This window comes from Lolium rigidum, chromosome 6, assembly GCF_022539505.1.
Source record: "Lolium rigidum isolate FL_2022 chromosome 6, APGP_CSIRO_Lrig_0.1, whole genome shotgun sequence".
Classification (NCBI taxonomy): Eukaryota; Viridiplantae; Streptophyta; class Magnoliopsida; order Poales; family Poaceae; genus Lolium; species Lolium rigidum.
In genome coordinates this window covers 328,356,302-328,377,066 of record NC_061513.1, presented here as the reverse complement: position 1 = coordinate 328,377,066, position 20,765 = coordinate 328,356,302, and the positions used below count along the sequence as shown (strand labels likewise).

The window sequence follows — 20,765 nt, the reverse complement described above, 5'->3', positions numbered from 1 at the left end:
AAATGGAATCTGGAGCTTGTCTTTGTTGTGTCTCGCTTTCATGGAAGACAAAGAGGGAAGCCAATCCAAAAAGAAGCGAGCACGGCAAGTAGGCAACCGCCCCAGCGAGAGGCAAGCATCTCCCCGTCCTTCTCTCTCGCTACGCCTACTGCCGCCGTTCATTACTCAGCCCATCTCTCTCGCAAGTCCGCCGCACCCAAATGGCCACCTAGGCTGAGGCTGGGCCGGCGCAATGTCGCACTGCCTCCGCGTCTCGCCCTTCCTCGCGCCGCCGCCGCTCCTCCTCTGCCGGCCCCGCCGCGCGCGCGCCGGCCGCGGCCACCGCCACGCACCTCGGCCCATCCTCACCCTCGCGCGCTTCGACCCGCCGCCGCTCCTCCGCCTCAAGGTCTCCGACTCCAGCGACTGCCCTCCCGCCGCCCACCACCACCGCCCGCCCCCGCGGGCCCTGATCGGCTCCCTCGCCTCCGTATGGCGCGAGGGCCTCTTCCTCGTGCGCTGCTCCGCCTTCGCCGCCATCCTCTCCATCACCGCGGCCCTCTCCTGGTACGCGCAGCTCCGCGCCAGGGCCTTCGTCGAGGCGCGGCTCCTCCCGGCCGCGTGCTCGCTACTCAGCGACCACCTCCAGCGCTCCGTCCGCGTCGGCAAGGTGCGCAGCGTCTCGCCGCTCGGGATCACGCTCCACGCCTGCTCCCTCGGCCCGCACGCCGCCGCCGGCGAGTTCTCCTGCGCCGAGCTCCCCGTCGTCAGGATCAGAATCAACCCCTTCGCCTCCCTCCGCCGCGGCCGGGTCGTCGTCGACGCCCTCCTCTCCGACCCCACCGCGCTCGTCGCGCAGACCAAGGATTTCTCCTGGCTCGGCATCCCCGCCCCCTCGGACACCGCGCCCAAGAGGAGTTCCGACGAGGAGGGCATCGACTACCGCACCAGGACCCGGCGGCTCGCCAGGGAGCAGGGCGGGGAGCAGTGGGACGCTCAGAGGGACGCCGCTGCTAGGCACGCCGCTCAAACGGGATACCTAGTTCCCAGCGCCCAATCGCTAACCTCACGCTCCCCCGACGAGATCTTACTGCAGGAGGATGATCGGCCTGTCGGGGCCGGGAAGTCGAGCCCGCCCCTCTGCGCCGACGAGATGCACAGGAAGGACCGGCACATGGATCCGGGCATCGGTTCGAGTTCGAAGCACGCCGATTTGGAGAAGACCTTCGGTGTGAAATCGCGCATTATTCCGGGCCTCAACTTCTGGTCTAGGATGATCCCCAACCCTGCCAAGCGAAGGCACAGGAGGAAAGCTCACAGCAAGGTGCTATCGGATATTGACAGTTCCTCTCAGGAAAGGATCCTCCGGCGCAGTGCAGAGGCTGCCGTGGCGTATTTTCGGAACATTGATAGTGGTAACTCATCCCCTGGTCCTGGGAGTAACTCGTCTGACGGAGGTCACACGGATGCTGGAGCCACTCCGAATAATGCGCCAATTGTCAGCTCTGATGAGGTGCCAAAGAATTCTGGTGAATTGCCGCCAAGCAGTGGCCATTTTGTGGACTATCCAGGTCCAGGAAAGTCTGCAAGTGCAACGCCGATCATCAATACAGATGACATCTCTAAACCTAGCCAGCGTAGTTCGCACCACTTCGATAACGAAATGTTAGCATCTGACCGTTTGGAAGATTTGCAGCAAGGCCACACGTCGGAGGAATTCGGAAGTCTATCTGATGATAATATTGGTCCTCAGCAGGAATTCACTTCCGGGGATCTTGGTTCGTGCACATATGCTTACAACTGGGCGTCATTTTGGCCTTTCCAGTTGAAGGGGCCCCATGTTAGTCTTAATGCACCGTATGCTTCTCTGGGTGTTGAAATTCAGAAGTTCAAGTCACGATTTGCTATCGGTCTTGGAGATGCCCCTGCTGAACTCGTAGAAGGGGTTGGCCAGATCCATCCTGGTGGGGCTCAGAATACACTTCCCATCACACTAGATTCTGTTTATTTCAGCGGAGGGAACTTGATGCTTCTGGGATATGGTGATCAGGAACCCAGGTTTGGCCTCTTAATTTACCGTTGCTGTTGCAAATACATGCTCTTCTGTTCTTTCTAGCGCATTTTCATAATATAACAGTAAAACACTGTGATCCTAGAACTTATATTGGGGGTATTTTGCGATCATCTGTCTGAATTTATTGTGTTCTTCAAAAATTAACTTTCATGTAAACAAAAACAAATTCACAGTTGGTTTTCAGATTTGTATTGCTAGTTATATTCTGAAGTTAACTACTGTAATCACTAAGCAGGTGCAGCATGTTTCGCGTAATTACTTAGCATCCTAGGCTACTAGCTGTCCAAGGACATAGGGGAACGTGCTGCTGAATTTAGGCATAGATGCAACTACAGCATTATAAATGATGTCCACTAAGTTTGTAGCTATTTTCTTCCTACTGTAGGGAAATGAAACAAGCTAATGGACACGTCAAATTCAAAAACTCTTATAATCGTGTACATGTTCATGTCACTGGGAACTGCATGGAGTGGAGACAAGATCAAACTTCTCAAGGAGGGGGTTACCTTTCTACAGATGTTTTTGTTGACATAGCTGAGCAAACATGGCATGCTAATCTGAATGTAGTCAATGCCTTTGCCCCGGTACTGTTTCTACTTTTATGTATACAAAATGCTACAGTTCTTAGTGTTTGTGTTGAAAAGGCAGTTTTCATGTGCAGCTGTTTGAGCGTATCCTAGAAATACCAATTGTCTGGCACAAAGGAAGAGCAACTGGTGAGGTGCTTTTCTAAACTTGTTCACTTACATGTTCAGTTTCACTATTAATATCAGCCGCTTGTGCACAAATCTTAGACGATATCAGGACATGACTTCCACATGCACTTAATGAATGACTGGACCTTCTAGGTGGTTCATGCTACATTTGCTACATCTCGAAACTCATGTCTCATGCTTGAAGATGCCAAATGCTTACAACAATATATCTTCTTTTCCTCCTCCAGGTGCATATCTGTATGTCAAAAGGTGATAGTTTTCCGAGCATTCATGGTCAGCTTGATGTGAAAGGCCTAGGTTTCCAGATATTAGATGCCCCGTCATCGTTTTCGGTACGCGTATGCTTATCTCATTAGTTTTTTCCTTCAATTCTGCATATTCGAAATAATCAGGGTCTAGCAAGGAATCATTTCCTCAAAGTCATAAGACATATTAACATGGTTTTGATGCTTTCTTGTTGATTTGTCATTAGCCTAAGCTCCCAATATTCTCATACCTCATTGACTGCTTACTTTGTCGATAAACACTGATTGTTCTGTTGCGGGTGAGAAATGATTTCCTAGTTGCTCGTTGGAAAAATAACATAATGGGTCTATGGGGAATATTATTGAAATAGCTACATTCAGGGGCACAGCCAGAATATTCATAAGGGTTGCTAGGAATAATAGATGAATCATCGGGTGGCCTAGCTTCAGTATTACTGAATTAAATGTTGTGTTCACCAAGCATTTGCTAAAACATGCCAAATTTTGATTTCAATCTGAGCAACAATTGGGCATACTTCATTGTAAGCAACATGTTGTATTTATAATTTCCAGTATTAAAAAATGGATTCTGGATGTGACAAGTTTCTGACATACATCAGATCATAGCGAGTTAAGTGAGAAAGTGACTGAAGAATGAGGTGTTGGAGAAGCGACATGAATGGCTGCTATTGATCTGCAGTGTCCTAAGAAACAGATCAGTCATTAGCATCTCAAATTGTGCATCTATTATTATCATTACGGACACCAACATTTCGCTCTGAAGTAAAAACTAGGTCACACGCACTCAAATGTCTGCTGGATTTTCATACTTAGATCTGCGAACATTCATTCCTCACCAAAAATTAGTGCTTAAAACATCTTATGTAATGATAGATTTTAATGGAAACCTGTACATAATCAGGAAATAGTGGCAACTCTATCGTTTCGTGGTCAAAGAGTATTTCTGCATAATGCAAGTGGTTGGTATGGTGATGTTCCTGTTGAAGCTTCTGGTGATTTTGGTCTAAATCCTGAGGATGGAGAGTTCCATTTAATGTGCCAGGTATCTTTCAGTTGTTAATTGCATTATATATCATACCTGTAGTCCCTAAACAGGCAATGCATGCACTTACTTGACAACTTTTGTTTTCTTTCCAGATTCCTTCTGTCGAAGTTAACGCACTTATGAAGACGGTGAAAATGAAGCCTCTAATGTTTCCGGTGCAACATACTTAACTCGATTTGTTTAAAAATACTAGATTCCTTCATTTATCGATATTAGATCAGCTTGTTTTGACTTTGACTGGCCCACACATGACATATGATATCTAACATATCCTTGTGTTAATTAAGAAAAGAGGACAAGGACATTGTGCATTTTGACTTTAATACAGGTGCACTATGCAGTCCTCATCTATTTCTACAAAAAATGGTTAACTGGCCAACCTATTTATGTAGGAATATGGGTAGATGGCTTATATAACTTACTTTGCAATGTTTGACTACAGTATTTGTGCCTTATCAAAAAAAAAAAATCATCATGGTTCTAAGCATTAAAGATTAACTTCTCGATGAAGCAAAATGATCAATCTTATGCGGATCATGACAATCTCGTTTGTCAAACCTGCTTTTGCGGATATTGCCGTTTGTGTAACCAACCTTTTCGTACTTCTGTGGCTATTTTCCACAATAGATTATGGAATACATTGAACATATCACAGTTGAGTAACTGCAAATTGGGCCTGAAATAGCATTTAAACTGTCCATGTCTCATTTATTTCTTAACAATAGCTTAGGATGATCTTGATGTATATGTATTAAGAACATTTTGCTGGCATGCTATTTTCATGTTCATTCTTTAAGATTTGACTGCTGATACAATACTTAACTTGTTCAGTTGGCTGGTGCTGTTACTGCTGTATTTAATTGTCAAGGGCCTCTTGATGCTCCTGTTTTTGTTGGAAGTGGGATTGTCTCAAGGAAATCTCTTTCAGTATCTGGTATGCCTCCATCTGCAGCTTCTGAAGCTGTGATGCAAAATAAAGAGGCTGGTGCAGTTGCTGCATTTGATCATATTCCTTTTTCTCACGTATCAGCAAATTTCACTTTCAACCTGGATAACTGTGTGAGTAGAGATATGCCCACCATATTTCCGTTATTGAAGTTTGTAAACATTAAGCAAATTTTTTTTTAAATCTTTGTTACTATTGCCATCTGCAGGTTGCAGACTTATATGGTATAAGAGCATGCCTTTTGGATGGTGGAGAAATTCGAGGGGCTGGTAATGCATGGATTTGCCCAGAGGTATTGTGATAAATGATTAGCTAATTACACTTCTAGTCAGTCACTTTTTTATGTCTCGCTAATTTTAAGCATATTTAACTTTTTTTTACGTCTAAAGGTAGTTTTTTAGTGTTTTTAAACTGCTCAAGCATGTGTTCTCTATATACTGAGTATAAGTTGAAAGATCTCAGATCAAGATGAGGTCAGAAGAACATAGCATGAGGAGGTCTATAAATTGAAAATACATAGGTAGCTAATTAACGAACAATGCGGCATATTCATGAACCTTCTGAACTCTATGTTCATTATTAGCAACTTCGGCTTCGTTGTTGACATACTAGGAGCTTACTCCTGAAAGCCTAACATAATTTTCCTGTACCAGCTATATGAATCCAATAGATAGTCTACCATTTTTATCACGTGAAAGAAATTTACCACCTTATGCAAGTATAATACATATTTATATATCTGCAGGGGGAAGTTGATGATTCTGCTATGGATATTAATTTATCTGGGAGCATTTTACTTGATAAGGTTTTGCATCGTTACATACCTGGAGGTATCCAGCTGATTCCACTCAAAATCGGCGAGCTCAACGGAGAGACTAGACTTTCTGGTCCCCTGATTAGACCGTGAGTATCTTACATGTACAATGACTTAATGGCCAAATTGGCTGAGTATTTTCTGTTACTCTACCGACAACAAAAACTGTATGACAGGAAATTTGATATCAAATGGGCAGCACCGAATGCAGAAGATTCTTTTTCTGATGCACGTGGCAACATTGTTATTGCGCATGATTATATTAAGGTTAACTCATCGTCAGTTTCATTTGACTTAAATACTCGTATTCAAACATCATATATTGATGACTACTCGTCGCACAAGGAGATGCATCAAATGAAAAAAATAATGCCACTAGTTGTGGAGGGTGTCGATTTGGATTTACGTATGCGAGGCTTTGAATTCGCTCATATAGCTTCTTCGATACCTTTTGATACACCAAGGCCATTACATTTGAAAGCATCTGGAAGGCTCAAATTTCAAGGAAAAGTGGTGAAACCTAGCCATATAGTTGATGAAAAGATCTATGGTGCTCTTCGAAGTATTGTTGACCAAAGTAAGGTCCAGAGCGATGTGTCAATGCTTGTCGGGGAGATTTCTCTGTCCGGAATAAAACTTAACCAACTTATGCTGGCACCTCAGTCTACTGGTTTTCTTTCCTTGTCACAAGATTCTGTGATGGTAAGTTTGCTGTTTGCTGTTTTGTCCTCTGAATTTGACTTGCTTTCCTTGTATGTGATTTTATTTATAGACTAAGTCAAACTGTTTGTCTGTACATGTCTTAGTTGTGTGCACTAAGCGCTAGAATTTGGATCATCAATGGTAGCATGGACAGCGATAGATCTCTAACATTCTGCAAAGAGCAATTTTGGATTCAAATACTCCCTATATTTTTCTTATTCAACTTACTAAAGATGTCTATCTATTAACTTGCAATACAACAAGTGAGCCAAATAAAAATAGAAAACAAGTATGAAAATCTACATATCTTTTTCGCCAAAGCTTGAGGACCATGTATCCACTCCAAGGTACAGTTTCCTACCAAATAGATTCGCTTCTCTTTTCTCTTACATTTATGCTGCTTAACAGACTGCATTATAACAATAACATAGTCCAAAAAATTATAGGAAATCTTTACCACAAGTAAACTAATCTCGCATCATGGATTTTCCTCAAGCGAGTAGTAGACATAATTTGAAAAACTTAAGAGGCTTTAATTCTGTTTCTACGGTTCCACACAAGATAAAGCTTGTCTGTCTGAATATATAGATTTGATGGTTTCCTTGTCAAGTGTGCTCTACATTGAAGAGAGTGCATGCATGTGTCATGTACATTGTAGAGAGTTCATCCATGCATTTAATATTTATGTTGTTTTTTATATTTAGTCTGCATAGACTCCAGTTTCTTCTCTACTCCCTTCTATCTTCATCTTACTATCTCTATTCACTGGTCAAGCAGTTAAGTGCTACAGGCAGGCCTGATGAAAAGATTTCCATAGAAGTGAACGGGCCGTTGTTTTTTGGTAGAAATGAGGTCATTCAAGATGAAAGCCTTCTATCAATTTTTCTTCAAAAGGGGCAGCTGAAATCTAATATATATTATCATCCCGAAAGTTTGACTAATTTGGAGGTACTCTACTATGTGTTTGTATTTTTCTTGCTAACGGTCTTTGTTGAGCATAGTAAGATTTGCAGAGGCTATTTAAATAGTGATATCTTTTTGATACTGTCTTCTGGTTGTAAAGGTTCGGAATTTGCCACTCGATGACTTGGAGCTTGCATCGTTACGTGGATTTGTTCAGAAGGTAATAACATCCTTGACTAGAATATGGTGTGCTGCGTTTTTTGTTAGGTAGTTCATTGTCAGGCTCTGTACTATTGCCTTTATATCATATTGTCAGTACCTCTGTTTTGGTGAGTTGTAATTAGATGTTAAGACACTTTTTATGAGATTTTTAAGTTTCCCAAAAGAGATGTTAGATCAGCTACTTAATGATGTCGGCTAATGAAATGTTAAATTATGCCCATGGTAAGTTAACCAAAAATTAAGTATGACATCAGCCTTTTGCTGTGCTGACATTTCTGGTTTTGTGGTAGTTAATGCTATGCTATTTGCCACACGATATGTATTCTTCTGTATCATTTTTTCTGCAACTAATGTAACATTTTTTTTGAATTACTGCATATCTTTATGCTCCTAAAGTAATGACTAAGTTGTACTTTTTCGAGAAAACGCAAAGGACCTTTGCGTTTCATTGCATTGAAAAGATAGGGGTTTGTTTACATCCTCCTAGGAGGCAGAATACAGGCTAAAGGAACAGAAAAATCAGTGCACATCCCAGCTTGGTGGCAAAACGACCTGTAGGCCCTGGGCACCTGCTCTAGCCCAAGCACAGAGTTCGTCCTTGATGTTCTGCAACAGCATCGGCATGGATGGCTGGGCACCATAAAAAACGCTAGCGTTTCGATGTTTCCAGAGCATCCACGGGATGAGCAAGGCCGTCGACGCCAAGCCTTTGCGCAGCGGCATTGGCGTTTCTTGCCGAGCACGGAGCCACCAATCCATGAGGGTGGGCTCGTGTTGTGGTGCCCTGGTAGTCATCCTGAGCCAAGCAAGCACCTCGTGCCAAACCTGCCGGGAGAAGGGGCACTCGAGCATGAGGTGTTGCATGGATTCGGGCGCCTGATCGCAAAGGAGGCATCTGGGGTGGTGAGGGAGACCATGTCGTGCTAGGCGCTCCGCGGTCCAGCATCTGTCCAAAAATAAGTGTCTCACCTTTTTCTAGATATGGATGTATCTACAACTAAGATGTGTCTTAGACTCTAGATACATCCGTATCTAGACAAGACTGACTTATTTTTGGGCGGAGGTAGTAGTATTTTTTCCCTTTTTAATTACCTTTCATGAGAAGTTGTATATGTTCAGACTGAATATGGAGACTTCAATCAGTATTTGTTGCAAATCAATTGCTAGATGGAGAATCCACTAATGATGTCTTTTGTTGTTACAGGCAGAAGTTCAGCTTAATTTCCAGAAAAGAAGAGGTCACGGTTTGTTATCAGTAATTCGTCCCAAATTTAGTGGTGTGCTTGGTGAAGCACTTGATATAGCTGCTCGATGGAGTGGTGATGTTGTGAGTTTTTTTTTCTCCCGTGTATATTTTTCTTGTTCTGCGAGATGGAAGCCATATCTGATGTGTGTTCCTTTAGCAGGTGTTTAATATAATTTTCATCAAGAATTTCGACACCTTTTTGGTGCTTGTTTAGTAGAATTTTGGAATTAGGAAACTTCAATCACAGCTGTAACTCAGTTTCATGGTCATTAGTTTCCCCCATGTCAGCCTTTCACGAAATACAAACATAAACCATTTGATGTATAGAACGCATTTTTTCCTGACACAAGTTATACAGTTCAGCGAGGTTTTTATCTCCTTTTTAATAGTTAGTTGTGAGCCCTAACTGTTACTTATTAGCTATTCTTTGTTCTTTCAATACCAGATTACAATGGAAAAGTCAGTCCTAGAGCAATCTAATAGCAAGTATGAGCTTCAGGGGGAATATGTATTTCCTGGAACACGTGATAGATTTCCTATGGAAAGTCATGGTAATGGGTTCATAGAGAAAGCAATGGGAGGACATCTTGGCAGCATTATGTCTTCGATGGGCAGGTGGAGGATGAGACTAGAAGTTCCTGACGCTGAAGTAGCTGAAATGCTTCCCTTGGCACGGCTTCTTTCACGAAGTACAGATCCAGTTATTCGTTCTAGATCGAAGGTGCACAGTTTGTCCTGCGTTTGGGATTCTGTCTCTCCTTTCCTTTGGATAATATTTGTTGGTGTTATGGTTGGCTAGATGGTAGAAGCCATTTGATCCTATGTTTCTTTTCAGGAACTTTTTATGCAATGCCTGCATTCTGTTGGGTTCAATGCTGAAAGTCTTCGAGACCAGATAAAGGTAATGAAGTAGTTGATCTGGGAAAATGGTATCACAGGAACATAGTTATAGGTCATTGTTATTATGACATGCTACTTATATTAAGTTTATACCATTGCTTACACAGGCAGTCGAAATGTATCATGATTGGTTGGACGATGATACAATTGAAGACATAACTCTCCCTGCCTTAGCTGAACTGAAAGGTTATTGGCGTGGCTCTCTTGATGCCAGTGGAGGAGGGAATGGAGATACTATGGTGAGCATGTTCAGAAATTAACTCTACCAGACTTTTGTCCCAGGAATTCTTGATAAACTCCTTATAGACTTATAGTGGTCTTTCCGCTAACACTTGCATTTTGGCTGAGCTACATTGATTTGCCCATATGTGTAATTCAATTTTTTTTCCTTCAACATTCATTCATATTTGTGTTAGCAGTTTAAATCCACTGCATTGTTTGGTATATCTTTGAAGAAATATTTGTGTTAGCAGTTTAAATCCACTGCTTGACTTTCTTAAGTATGCTATCAGCAAGACGATCTTCTATTATACGTAAACAGTATTTCTAATATTCTTATATATACAGGCTGATTTTGATTTCAATGGTGAAGATTGGGAGTGGGGCACTTACAAGACGCAGCGTGTTCTGTCATCTGGTTCATATAGCAATAATGATGGTCTACGTCTTGATAAATTGTTTATTCAGAAGGATAATGCCACCCTTCATGCTGACGGATCGATTCTTGGCCCGCTAACGAATCTTCACTTCGCTGTGCTTAATTTCCCAGTCGGTCTTATACCAGCTTTAGTTCAGGCTCTAGAATCATCAACTACAGACTCGATTCACTTTCTGAGGCACTGGTTGACACCAATAAAAGGTATTTTGCACATGGAGGGAGATTTGAGAGGTACTCTTGCAAAACCAGAATGTGATGTTCAAATTAGACTTCTTGATGGCACCATTGGAGGCATTGATCTTGGAAGAGCTGAAGTATTGGCTTCTGTAACCCCAACCAGCCGTTTTGTTTTTGATGCAAATTTTGAACCAACTATTCAAAGTGGACATGTTAACATTCAAGGTAGTATCCCTGTCACGTATGTAGACAGCAGCTCCATGGAGGAAAATTTGGAAGCTGGAGATGGTAAACAGGGTATAATAAGAATCCCTGTTTGGGCAAAAGACAGAGGGTCATCTAATGAAATCAGTGAAACTAGAACTGTGAGGGACAAGCCGGAGGATGGTTGGGAATTTCAGTTGGCCGAAAGTCTAAAAGGTTTAAGTTGGAATTTTCTTGAACCAGGTGAAGTGAGGGTAAATGCAGATATAAAGGATGGTGGCATGATGTTGATAACCGCGCTGAGTCCTTACGCGAACTGGCTTCAAGGCTACGCTGATGTGCTCCTTCAGGTGGCCCATTCTCGTTTAATTCCCATAATTCCACTAGTGATAACATAGTACTCTCTCTGTCCCGTAATATAAGATGTTATTAAACCAACTAGAACATATATTGGTTGTAGTAACATCTTATATCATGGGACGGAGGGAGTACTAATTAAGTAATTAGATATGGTTACTCTTTTTCATATATTTCTCATAGCACTAATCTGGATTGATGAAAATGTATGTTGATTTAAACTATAAATGTTGTGTTTATGTGGATAACTCTTTGCTCCACCTATGCAGCCTACAAATTTTTTGTTTGTTTGGATATAACATGAAACAGTTGATTGATATTTTCCTCCTGTTTTCTTTGTCATTTGGATGAAAGGTTAAAGGCACTGTCGATCAACCTGTTGTTGATGGGTCTGCATCATTTCATCGAGCAACTGTGACGTCTCCTTTCCTCCGGACGCCACTTACAAATTTTGCTGGTAATGTTAATGTCATATCCAACAGACTGTGCATCAATTCCATGGAAAGCAGGGTTGGGAGGAAAGGGAAATTGTCGATGAAAGGGACCCTACCGCTGCAAAATAGCGAGCCATCAGCCAGTGATAAGATTGAGTTGAAATGTGAAGTTCTGGATATACGAGCAAAAAATGTTTTAAGGTAAACGTTGCTACTTTATCCTTTTAGTTTTATGTACATATTTTGATGCTTAATTTCTTACTAGTGGCTTCTGAGTGATGTAAAGCACCATGCGATCTGGTTGGCTGCCTTCTAAAGTTGGTTTTTGGAAATTTTATTGTATGCCTAAACAGTTAACAGTACTGTGCTCAAACTTAAATGTATCTCGTAAATTCATATTAAATGTAAAATATGTAGGATCCCAGTTTATGGTTTCTTATAATTTGATATATTGTTTTCTTTTTGATTTGTACAGTGGCCAAGTAGACAGCCAGCTGCAGGTTACAGGCTCAATTCTGCGGCCAGATGTCTCTGGGATGATCAGATTAAGCCATGGCGAAGCATATTTGCCTCACGATAAAGGCAATGGTGCTGTTACTACTAGGTTGGCTTCAAACAAGTCCAGCTATCTTCCTGCTGGTTTTGGTCAAACAACCACTTCACAGGATGTCTCACGTTTCCTGGGAGCACTCTCAACTTCGCCAGACAGTATGTATTCTATTCAATTTGACGTTGGCTAATATTTCACAGCAAATGATCTTAACCAATGCATTATTTAACCAAATGAGTTGTTAAGTTTGGCAATAGTTACGTTTGATGTGTATATTTGAAACAAGCATATGCTTCTCTCTCTCTAATTTCGTTTATGAGCTTGCTGGAGCATTAATTTCTTTAACTGTTCTAGGTCAGCAAACAGAAACAGAAAGGACTCTTGAGCATGGAAGTTTCAAGCCAAACATTGATGCCCGACTCAATGACCTGAAGCTCACGTTGGGACCAGAACTAAGAATTGTTTATCCTTTAATTCTGAATTTTGCTGTCAGTGGCGACCTTGAGCTTAATGGCATGGTTCATCCAAAGTACATAAGACCGAAGGGTATTTTAACATTTGAAAACGGTGAGGTAAACTTGGTAGCTACACAGGTAAGCCTTATATGGTTACACCCTCCTCCTTGTTTGGCTGATTTTCTCGTTCCAGTTTGAAAATACTTTATGATGGTTTTACATTTTTGTACTTAATTGCAGGTTAGACTTAAAAATGACCATTTAAATGTAGCAAAGTTTGAGCCTGATCTTGGTTTGGATCCTGTTCTGGATCTTGTCCTTGTTGGATCTGAATGGCAATTCAAAATCATGAGTCGAGCAAGCATGTGGCAAGATAATCTAGTTGTAACGTCGACACGCTCTGTGGACCAGGATGTTTTGTCACCTAGTGAGGTGAGACACATCTACAAATGAGTTATAGCTTAACTGTAGGCCTTATAATCCCTTGGTTTAGTTTATTATGATCTTCAAAATTTTAACTATTGTACAATGAGGTAAACCTGCCTTTGCCTTTTGCTGGTCGCTTGCCAGCTCTCTATTCAAAACTGGAATTGGGAGATTAAACATTATCCTGAACTCTTGTTTTATCATGTGTAACTCTTACGACTCTGTTTGCTGCTGTCTTATAGGCTGCAAAAGTTTTTGAGTCACAGCTTGCAGAGTCACTATTGGAAGGTGACGGACAGCTTGCTTTCAAGAAGCTCGCAACTGCAACTCTAGAAACTTTGATGCCAAGGATTGAAGGCAAGGGTGAGTTTGGACAAGCACGGTGGCGGCTGGTTTATGCTCCTCAGATTCCGAGTTTGCTGTCTGTAGATCCAACAGTTGACCCACTCAAATCACTGGCAAACAATATCTCTTTTGCTACGGAGGTTGAAGTTCAGCTTGGAAAACGCCTTCAGGTATGTTCTTCTATGTCTTGCCTCCGGAGATTGAGGCGCACTATTTACTGTATTAATACCAACTGTCCTGAACTGCTGCCATTGTTGTGCAGGCCTCTGTTGTAAGGCAGATGAAAGATTCAGAAATGGCGATGCAGTGGTCGCTGATATACCAGCTAACAAGTAGGCTCCGTGTCCTCTTCCAATCTACACCGTCCAATCGGCTTCTCTTTGAGTACTCGGCAACGTCACAGGATTGATCCATTTTTGCCACTTGCACAGTCAGTTGCTATCTTAGACAAAGGTTCCGTGTCCCCCGATTATTTGTTTCTGTAGATAATGCAAGTATTGGCACTCCTGCGTTTTTTTGCTCTTGGCTGTAGGTAGATTTCTTGGAAACAAAGTTTCTGAGACTGTACATACGTAGCAAGTCGAGCTCTCGTTGCGTGAGATGTAAAGAAACGCCTGTATAAATGACAAAGTTCTGCAGTGTCTGCGTTAACGTGGTGCTCCTGTAGGTACCAATTTTTGTTAGTTAGGAAATGCATAACTTTTGGCTCATCATATAAAGATGTACCGAGGATTTTCAGCTGTATTTTATATGATATCAAACAAAATGTTATCCATTTTATTATTGGTTAATCACTTGTACACAATGGCTGACTGAGGCAGTGGAACCAAATCGCTGGGAGTATGTTTAGCCAAACGTTCTATACTTGGAGAAAACACATACTGCGCATCTATTCTGACTGAGTGGAAAATTAAATGAGTTGGGTTGAAGGTAATTCTATCTTCCAAAGTAGACATATACATGCACTATTACTGTTACTGTGACAGGTTTGGTGATTCCTATCTTTCGGAGGCCTTGTGTTATGAATCATTCCACTGTTTTCTGATTAGAGTTGGGTGTTCAAAACACCGCCATGATTGATTTATTCCCTTTGGGGAGTTAGGTATTTTGTACTGAATCTTATTTGGAGGAGCTAGTTTTCCAGGTTAATTTTTTTGACAATTAGTTTTCCAGCTTAATTAATTTTGTTTGAGTTCAGCATTCACCGTCATTGACCGTTCTGTTGTTACTTAGGTGCTGCCTCCGGCCAGAAGAGCAAATGGATGGTCCTGGTGGAAAAGGGCGAAGGAAAGCAAAATTGGATGGTCTAGTGATGAGAGAGAGGAAAAAAAAGCAAAAAGCTAGCGGTACTGCCTAAACATATTGGGAAGATAAAAAAAAGTAGAGTCCTCCAACCGGCTCTGAAATCAGAGGCAAGCAAAAAAATGCGCATCTAGGTAATGTTGATGAGGAGGAAAAAGTGAGAACCGGAAGGTACATCAGGAGATCCCGGTTGCAAAGGAGCGAAGAAACAGGTATCATATCAGAGCATTACTGATGCTTCTGGTCAGTTAAAGGCAGTTACAATATTTATTGCATCATATTTTACTTTGGCCAAAGTCGGTATCAGATTATTTTAAAATAAGACAGCCATAGCTTCACATGTCAGCCTAGTGTCCAAATGAAAATACTATTATAATTCTTTCTTTCAATTTTGTTACAATCTATAAACACATATGATGAAACAATAAGACATATATCCAACTATTTCTCGGACCTTCTCAAGGACATACAGACATACTCATTTGCACACTATTAATTCTTGCTTAGAAAAAAAGGCACTGAACAATTATTTGTATCCTCTCTATCGGATGCACGGTGTGATTGGCCATCATGGATGTTTAGACCATCAGCTACCAATGAATCCAAGCCGCTGGAGGATGAAGGCCACGATGAGCAAGACAATAGCGATGATGAAGCCTTTCCTGGCTATGAGCCAGTTCTTTGTCTTCTTTGCGGCTTCTACTCCTCGCTGTGCTCTGTCCATCCACTTCATCATTTTGTGCAAACTTTCCGGAGATAACTGTGATATAGCATCTTGGGCCTTGGCAGCATCCTCCGTTGTCAGATTCAAACCAAACTGCCTACTCATGTCTGCCATTGTATCCGGACTCATGTTTTTCATCATGGATGTAAGCACCTGTTGCATTGCAGGGTCTTCCATGAAAGTTCTCATGACGTCTTGCATATCATCTGCAGAAGGTACAGAATCCAGTGATGGCTGGTGCATACTTTGGTCTATTTCATCAGATTTCTCCGCAACAAAATTCTGTGGAGACGAAGGCTGGAAGTTATCTTCTTCTTCTTCTACAATTTCTTCAATAACAACTTCCCTTGGCAGGTTTGCAAGTTTTCCTTCTGCGTCTCTCAGAACCTCCGCAATGGTTTCATCGTCTGGAGAGATTTCATGGGCTTTGCTCAGGTCAGCTACAGCAGCTTCCAGGTTCCCTAGTTCCTTGTAAGCCTGACCCCTTCGGTAGTACGCTTTAACATTGCCCGAGTCGTAGGCTAGGATCTCCGAACCTTCATCTATGCAGTCCTCAAACCTGCCGGATTTCAGGTAGCAAGACATCAAATTGAGGGCACACTGGAGCTGCAGCGTTTGCCCAGCTGCCGACGGCACGTTCTTCATGTTATCCTTGGCGAGCTTGTACTTGGCGGCGGCATCAGCATACTGCCCACGGCTATGGAGCTCGTTCCCCTGCTGCTTCAACATCTTGGCACCGGATATCGCGTACGACATCTGCGCATCGGCCTGGGCCTTCATGGCGGCAAACTCCCCGGGCTTAGCGTTGGCGACTTTTTCGGTCATCCGAAGTATTTCCTCTGGGCTTGTGTGGTTGAGCTGCTGCGCGGCTCGTTTGAAGTCCTCGGTTCTCATGTTTCTCATGCTCTCAGATGCTTGCTTCACCAGGTCTGGATTGGACATCACCTGCTGGTGCATCCTGGCTATGTCGGCCGGGGACATGCGGCTCATCTGCTCCTGCGCCAGCCTCATCATCTCCGGATTCATCATGGCGCCGGCGAGCGATCCCCGATGATTGGAGTCGAGGCGAATCCAAGACGCTGATGGAGTTGCTGCAGATTTCGGGAATTAGCTCTGGTGTGCGTCTCGCCTGTCTTTTTTTTTTTCCGTCGCTTTGTTTGGCTATTGATTCGTAAACCTGGCGCTCTATTTATTGATGTGTTGGCAAGGTATAGAACACGGATACGGAGTCCAACCCGAAATCGACTCATTGCGGTGAGCCGTTGTTTAGACTCCGAGTCGGATGGAGATCAACAAACGGCCAAAGACCGGCTCGCTGGTACATGTACTCGAAGAAAAACAAAGGGCGCGTTTGGTAGCCTGGGTGTCCCTTGGCTCGCATCGGCCTAGCATTTTTTGGGCCCTTTGGTTTCCTGCGCTCAATCGCGTTCTTGCATAGCACGGGTTTTAAAGCACCCCTAGGACAGGTCCCGGAGAAACGCCCGATTTGACAGTTTCTCTAGGATTAGGGTTTCTCTAGGATTAGGCCTTGACGAGACGAAAATCGACAACACCGTTCGCGCGGAGCTCCGCCTCGGCATGGCGGAAGAAGCTGAAATCCCTGCGGCTTTGCGCGACAAAGGTAGGAGTAACCTCCCTATTTGGCTACCCTCTCCATTAGCCCCTCTCAAATTTTTCCTTCCTATCCGCGGCTGGAATGCGCCAGGGAGGCGTACACAGCTCAAGGATACATTCAGGAACGATAGAGTTGATATTATAGGCCTGCAAGAGACAATCAAACAGGAATTTTCGGCACAGGAGCTCCGTTGGCTTGAGCATGGGGGCCAATTCAACTGGAACTGGGTACCGGCGACGGGGCACTCGGGTGGGCTCCTTCTTGGGGTTAGAGATGAGTGCTTTGAGGTTGGCTTTTGGAGGAAGGGATCCTTTTTCATTAGCGCAGACATTCTTCAACGCAATAATAATCTCAAATGGCGGTTCATGCTGGTCTACGGTCCGGCGGATCATGCAAGAACCTCTGAGTTCCTGGGGGAACTCGAGCAGGAAGTCTCAAACTGCCCGCTGCCAATAGTGGTAGGAGGAGACTTCAATCTGGTCCGAAGGGCGGCAGATAAGAGCAACGGGATGGTCAACTAGCCTAGGGTGCGCCGTTTCAATGACGTCCTGGCTAACTTATCTCTGAGGGAGCTCGCCCGAGCCGGGGCTCGCTATACTTGGACTAACAACCAATCCTCGCCGATTAGGTCGGTGCTCGATAGGGTCTTTGTCTCCCCTCTTGGGAGATGAATTTCCTCCGTGCACCCTCTATGGGGGCGGCCGGGGAGGAGAGGGTCTTCTCCCTCGCTCCCAACCTATGGCCGACGGAGGCTCGGGTCTCCGAAGGGGACAACGCGGAGCTTGAACTTACCTTCACGGCGGAGGAGCTGGATTCGGTGCTTGCTAGCATGGAAGCCGGACTCCGCTCCTGGGCCGGATGGGCTGCCGGTGGCCTTCTTCAAGAATTTTTGGGAAATTCTTAAGGGCCCCATTCTTGCTATTCTGAACGATTTCACTCTAGGGAGAGTGGACATTGCGCGGCTGAACTATGGCATTATCTCGCTCATTCCGAAGGTTAGAGGGGCAGATTCCATCAAGCAATACCATCCCATTGCCCTTATTAACGTAATCTTTAAGTTCATCGCGAAGGCCTATGCGACTAGACTGACCCCGATAGCTCATAGGACGATCGATAGGAGTCAAGCCGCTTTCATCAAAGGTCGCGCCTACACGAGGGAGTGTTGGCCCTACACGAGATTGCTCACGAGCTACGCTCTAAGAAGCTAAAGGGGCTGCTTCTTAAGCTAGACTTCGAGAAAGCTTACGACAGAGTTAATTGGGAGTTCTTACGTGAAGTGCTTGTTGAGAAAGGGATTCTCAGCGGGCGTGGTGCATAGACTTATGCAGCTTGTCTCGGGAGGACAAGCTGCGATTAACATCAATGGTGAGGTTGGGCCCTACTTCGGGAACGCCGGGGGGTGCGACAAGGTGACCCACTCTCACCGATCCTCTTTGACTTTATGGTTGATGCCCTAGCGGCCATCCCGACAAGGGCCAAGGAGAGTGGTCACATACAAGGGTGGTGCCACACCCGATCCCGTGGGGGTCACCCATCCGCAATATGCGGATGATACAATGGTTTTGATCGAACCCTCGACCATTGGGATTGCGAACTTGAAGCTTACGCTTCTTTGCTTTGAGAACATGTCGGGGTTGAAGATTAACTTCAACAAGAGCGAGCGGTTGTGACGAGGGTCGACGACACCTGAGAAGCTAAGGGTGGGCCGACTCGCTCAACCGCAACCTTGGGACCCTCCCGATGAAGTACCTTGGGCTGCCGGTTTCGGATAAGACCACGTCGTGTAGCGATTGGCACTTCACGACGGAGAAGGTGGGACATAGGGTTGACCCATGGCGGGGGCTCTTTTCGGCTTCGGCTGGGAGACTTGAACTTACTAATTCTTGTCTCTCGAGCCTCCCGATGTTCGCGATGGGGATCTACCTCCTCCATGAGACGACACATGGGGAGATGAACAAGTCCAGAGCTCGATTCCTTTGGGAAGGGGTGGGCAACAAGAGGAAATACCATATGGTGGGCTGGGCCACCGTATGCAAACCTCGGGAGTTTGGGGGACGGGAGTCATTAACACGAGGCTCATGAATATCTCCACGATGCTCAAGTGGATGCGGAAACGCACTGCGGGGCTGAGGGTACCGTGGGCGGAACCTAATCAGAGCCAAGTACCTTCGTGGGAATGATCTTTTTTCTCCCGTGGTTCCTACCAAGGGCTCTCAGTTCTGGAATGCCATCCAAAAGATAAAGTGGTACTTCAAACTGGGGGCAAGGCACAATGTCGCAGATGGGAGACGGACATACTTCTGGCTTGATTGGTGGATCGGGAGGGGCCCTTTAGGGACCTCTTCCCACGCCTCTTCCAATGCTGCGATAGTCCGTTTGCGACAGTTGCTTCGGGGTTCGGGACGCCAATGGGTGGCGTATCCGTTTCGGGAGGACCTTTGGACTTGCTTGAAACGGTGGAATGGGAGAATTTGTGTAGGATCTTCGACCTCCACCCCTACACCACAGGGGAGGACGAGGTGAGGTGGTCCCTAGAGGCCTCGGGAGAGTTCTCCACTAGGTCAATCTATGGACGACTAACGCATGGGGCGGTAGTACTCACTTCAAGGAGGTCTGGAAGACAAGGGTTCCTCCGAGGATTAGGGTTTTCCTTTGGCAACTCATTAGGAACAGATTGCCTTCCGGAGTTCAGGTGGCCAAACGTAAGGGTCCTACCAATGGTGCATGTGCTCTTTGCGGGGAGCAGGAGGACTGCGATCACATCTTCTTCTCATGCCACCTTGCGAAGCTTATGTGGGCGGGAGCTAGGGAGCTCCTGCAATGTGATTGGAACCCAGCCGGGGCTGGTCAGTTCATTGGTCTCGTCCAGAATCTATCGGGGTCCTTGCGTAGGCTAGCTTGGTTCACCTTTGCGGCTCAATGTTGGGCGCTTTGGAACATTAGGAACAAACTAGCTATGGAAGGGAAAACAATCAACAACCCCGCTGATGCCTTCTTTCACATGCTTACCTATATGCAGAGGTGGAGGGTCCTCGTCAAGCCAAGGGACCGAGAGATGCTGGACGCGCTGATGGGCGAGGTTAGGAGCCTGCAGTCGAGACTTCGAGCAGGAGCCTGAGACCTGGACGTAGCGGGAGGAGCCTGCTGCTGTATCTTCCTTGTTATCTTATGTACTAGTGGAGTTGGACTCGTTGTGGGGAGGTTGGATGTGCGGTTTGTATGTCTTAATGCGTGGTGTCGGGCTTGAGAGCCGGTGTGTATGACTTGTATTCGATGAAACTCGTGGTTGCCGTATGGCTTTATATATAAAGCCGGGCCGTCTGGCCTTATGTTAAAAAAAATATATATCCTTACACCGCTGCACTATTGAGCCACGAATCAGACCAGACTACCAAACGCGCCCAAAGCAACTCGCGTGTGCGTTCTGAACCGAGGATCAAAGTGACAAGTATCTAGCCGATGGATACGAGCCTTTTTTGCCAGCTTATGTGCTACAGTATCATATTTGGCTCTCTAGGACAGAAAAATGCAGGCCGCCTTCACTAAATCACTAACCTGGTTTGCACGCTCGTAAAAGATAGCAGCTGCATGTCCATGGGGTATTCGTCCATTGTTCATAGCCTCGATCACATCCGTAGTATGAAGGGGCAAGTACAGCAGTTCATGAATCTGTTTTGGTGACCTTTTAGCTTGATGTGTCCCTTT

At 44.6% G+C, this 20,765-nt stretch overlaps 1 protein-coding gene across 1 annotated transcript; it reads left to right on the top strand.

Moving 5' to 3' along the window:
• The first annotated feature begins 217 nt into the window (after positions 1-217).
• On the top strand, positions 218-14,224 carry LOC124667415 (protein SUBSTANDARD STARCH GRAIN 4, chloroplastic). Its single transcript, XM_047204699.1, has 23 exons — positions 218-2,037; positions 2,439-2,637; positions 2,715-2,774; positions 2,997-3,101; positions 3,937-4,077; positions 4,173-4,235; positions 4,912-5,139; positions 5,235-5,318; positions 5,772-5,929; positions 6,017-6,542; positions 7,320-7,490; positions 7,606-7,665; positions 8,872-8,994; positions 9,359-9,634; positions 9,749-9,814; positions 9,921-10,052; positions 10,381-11,202; positions 11,564-11,844; positions 12,119-12,351; positions 12,548-12,786; positions 12,889-13,080; positions 13,317-13,589; positions 13,682-14,224. Exons 1-23 carry the CDS (start codon positions 233-235, stop codon positions 13,826-13,828), a joined length of 6,384 nt encoding a protein of 2,127 aa, XP_047060655.1. The 5' UTR covers positions 218-232; the 3' UTR covers positions 13,829-14,224.
• The last annotated feature ends 6,541 nt before the right edge of the window (positions 14,225-20,765 follow it).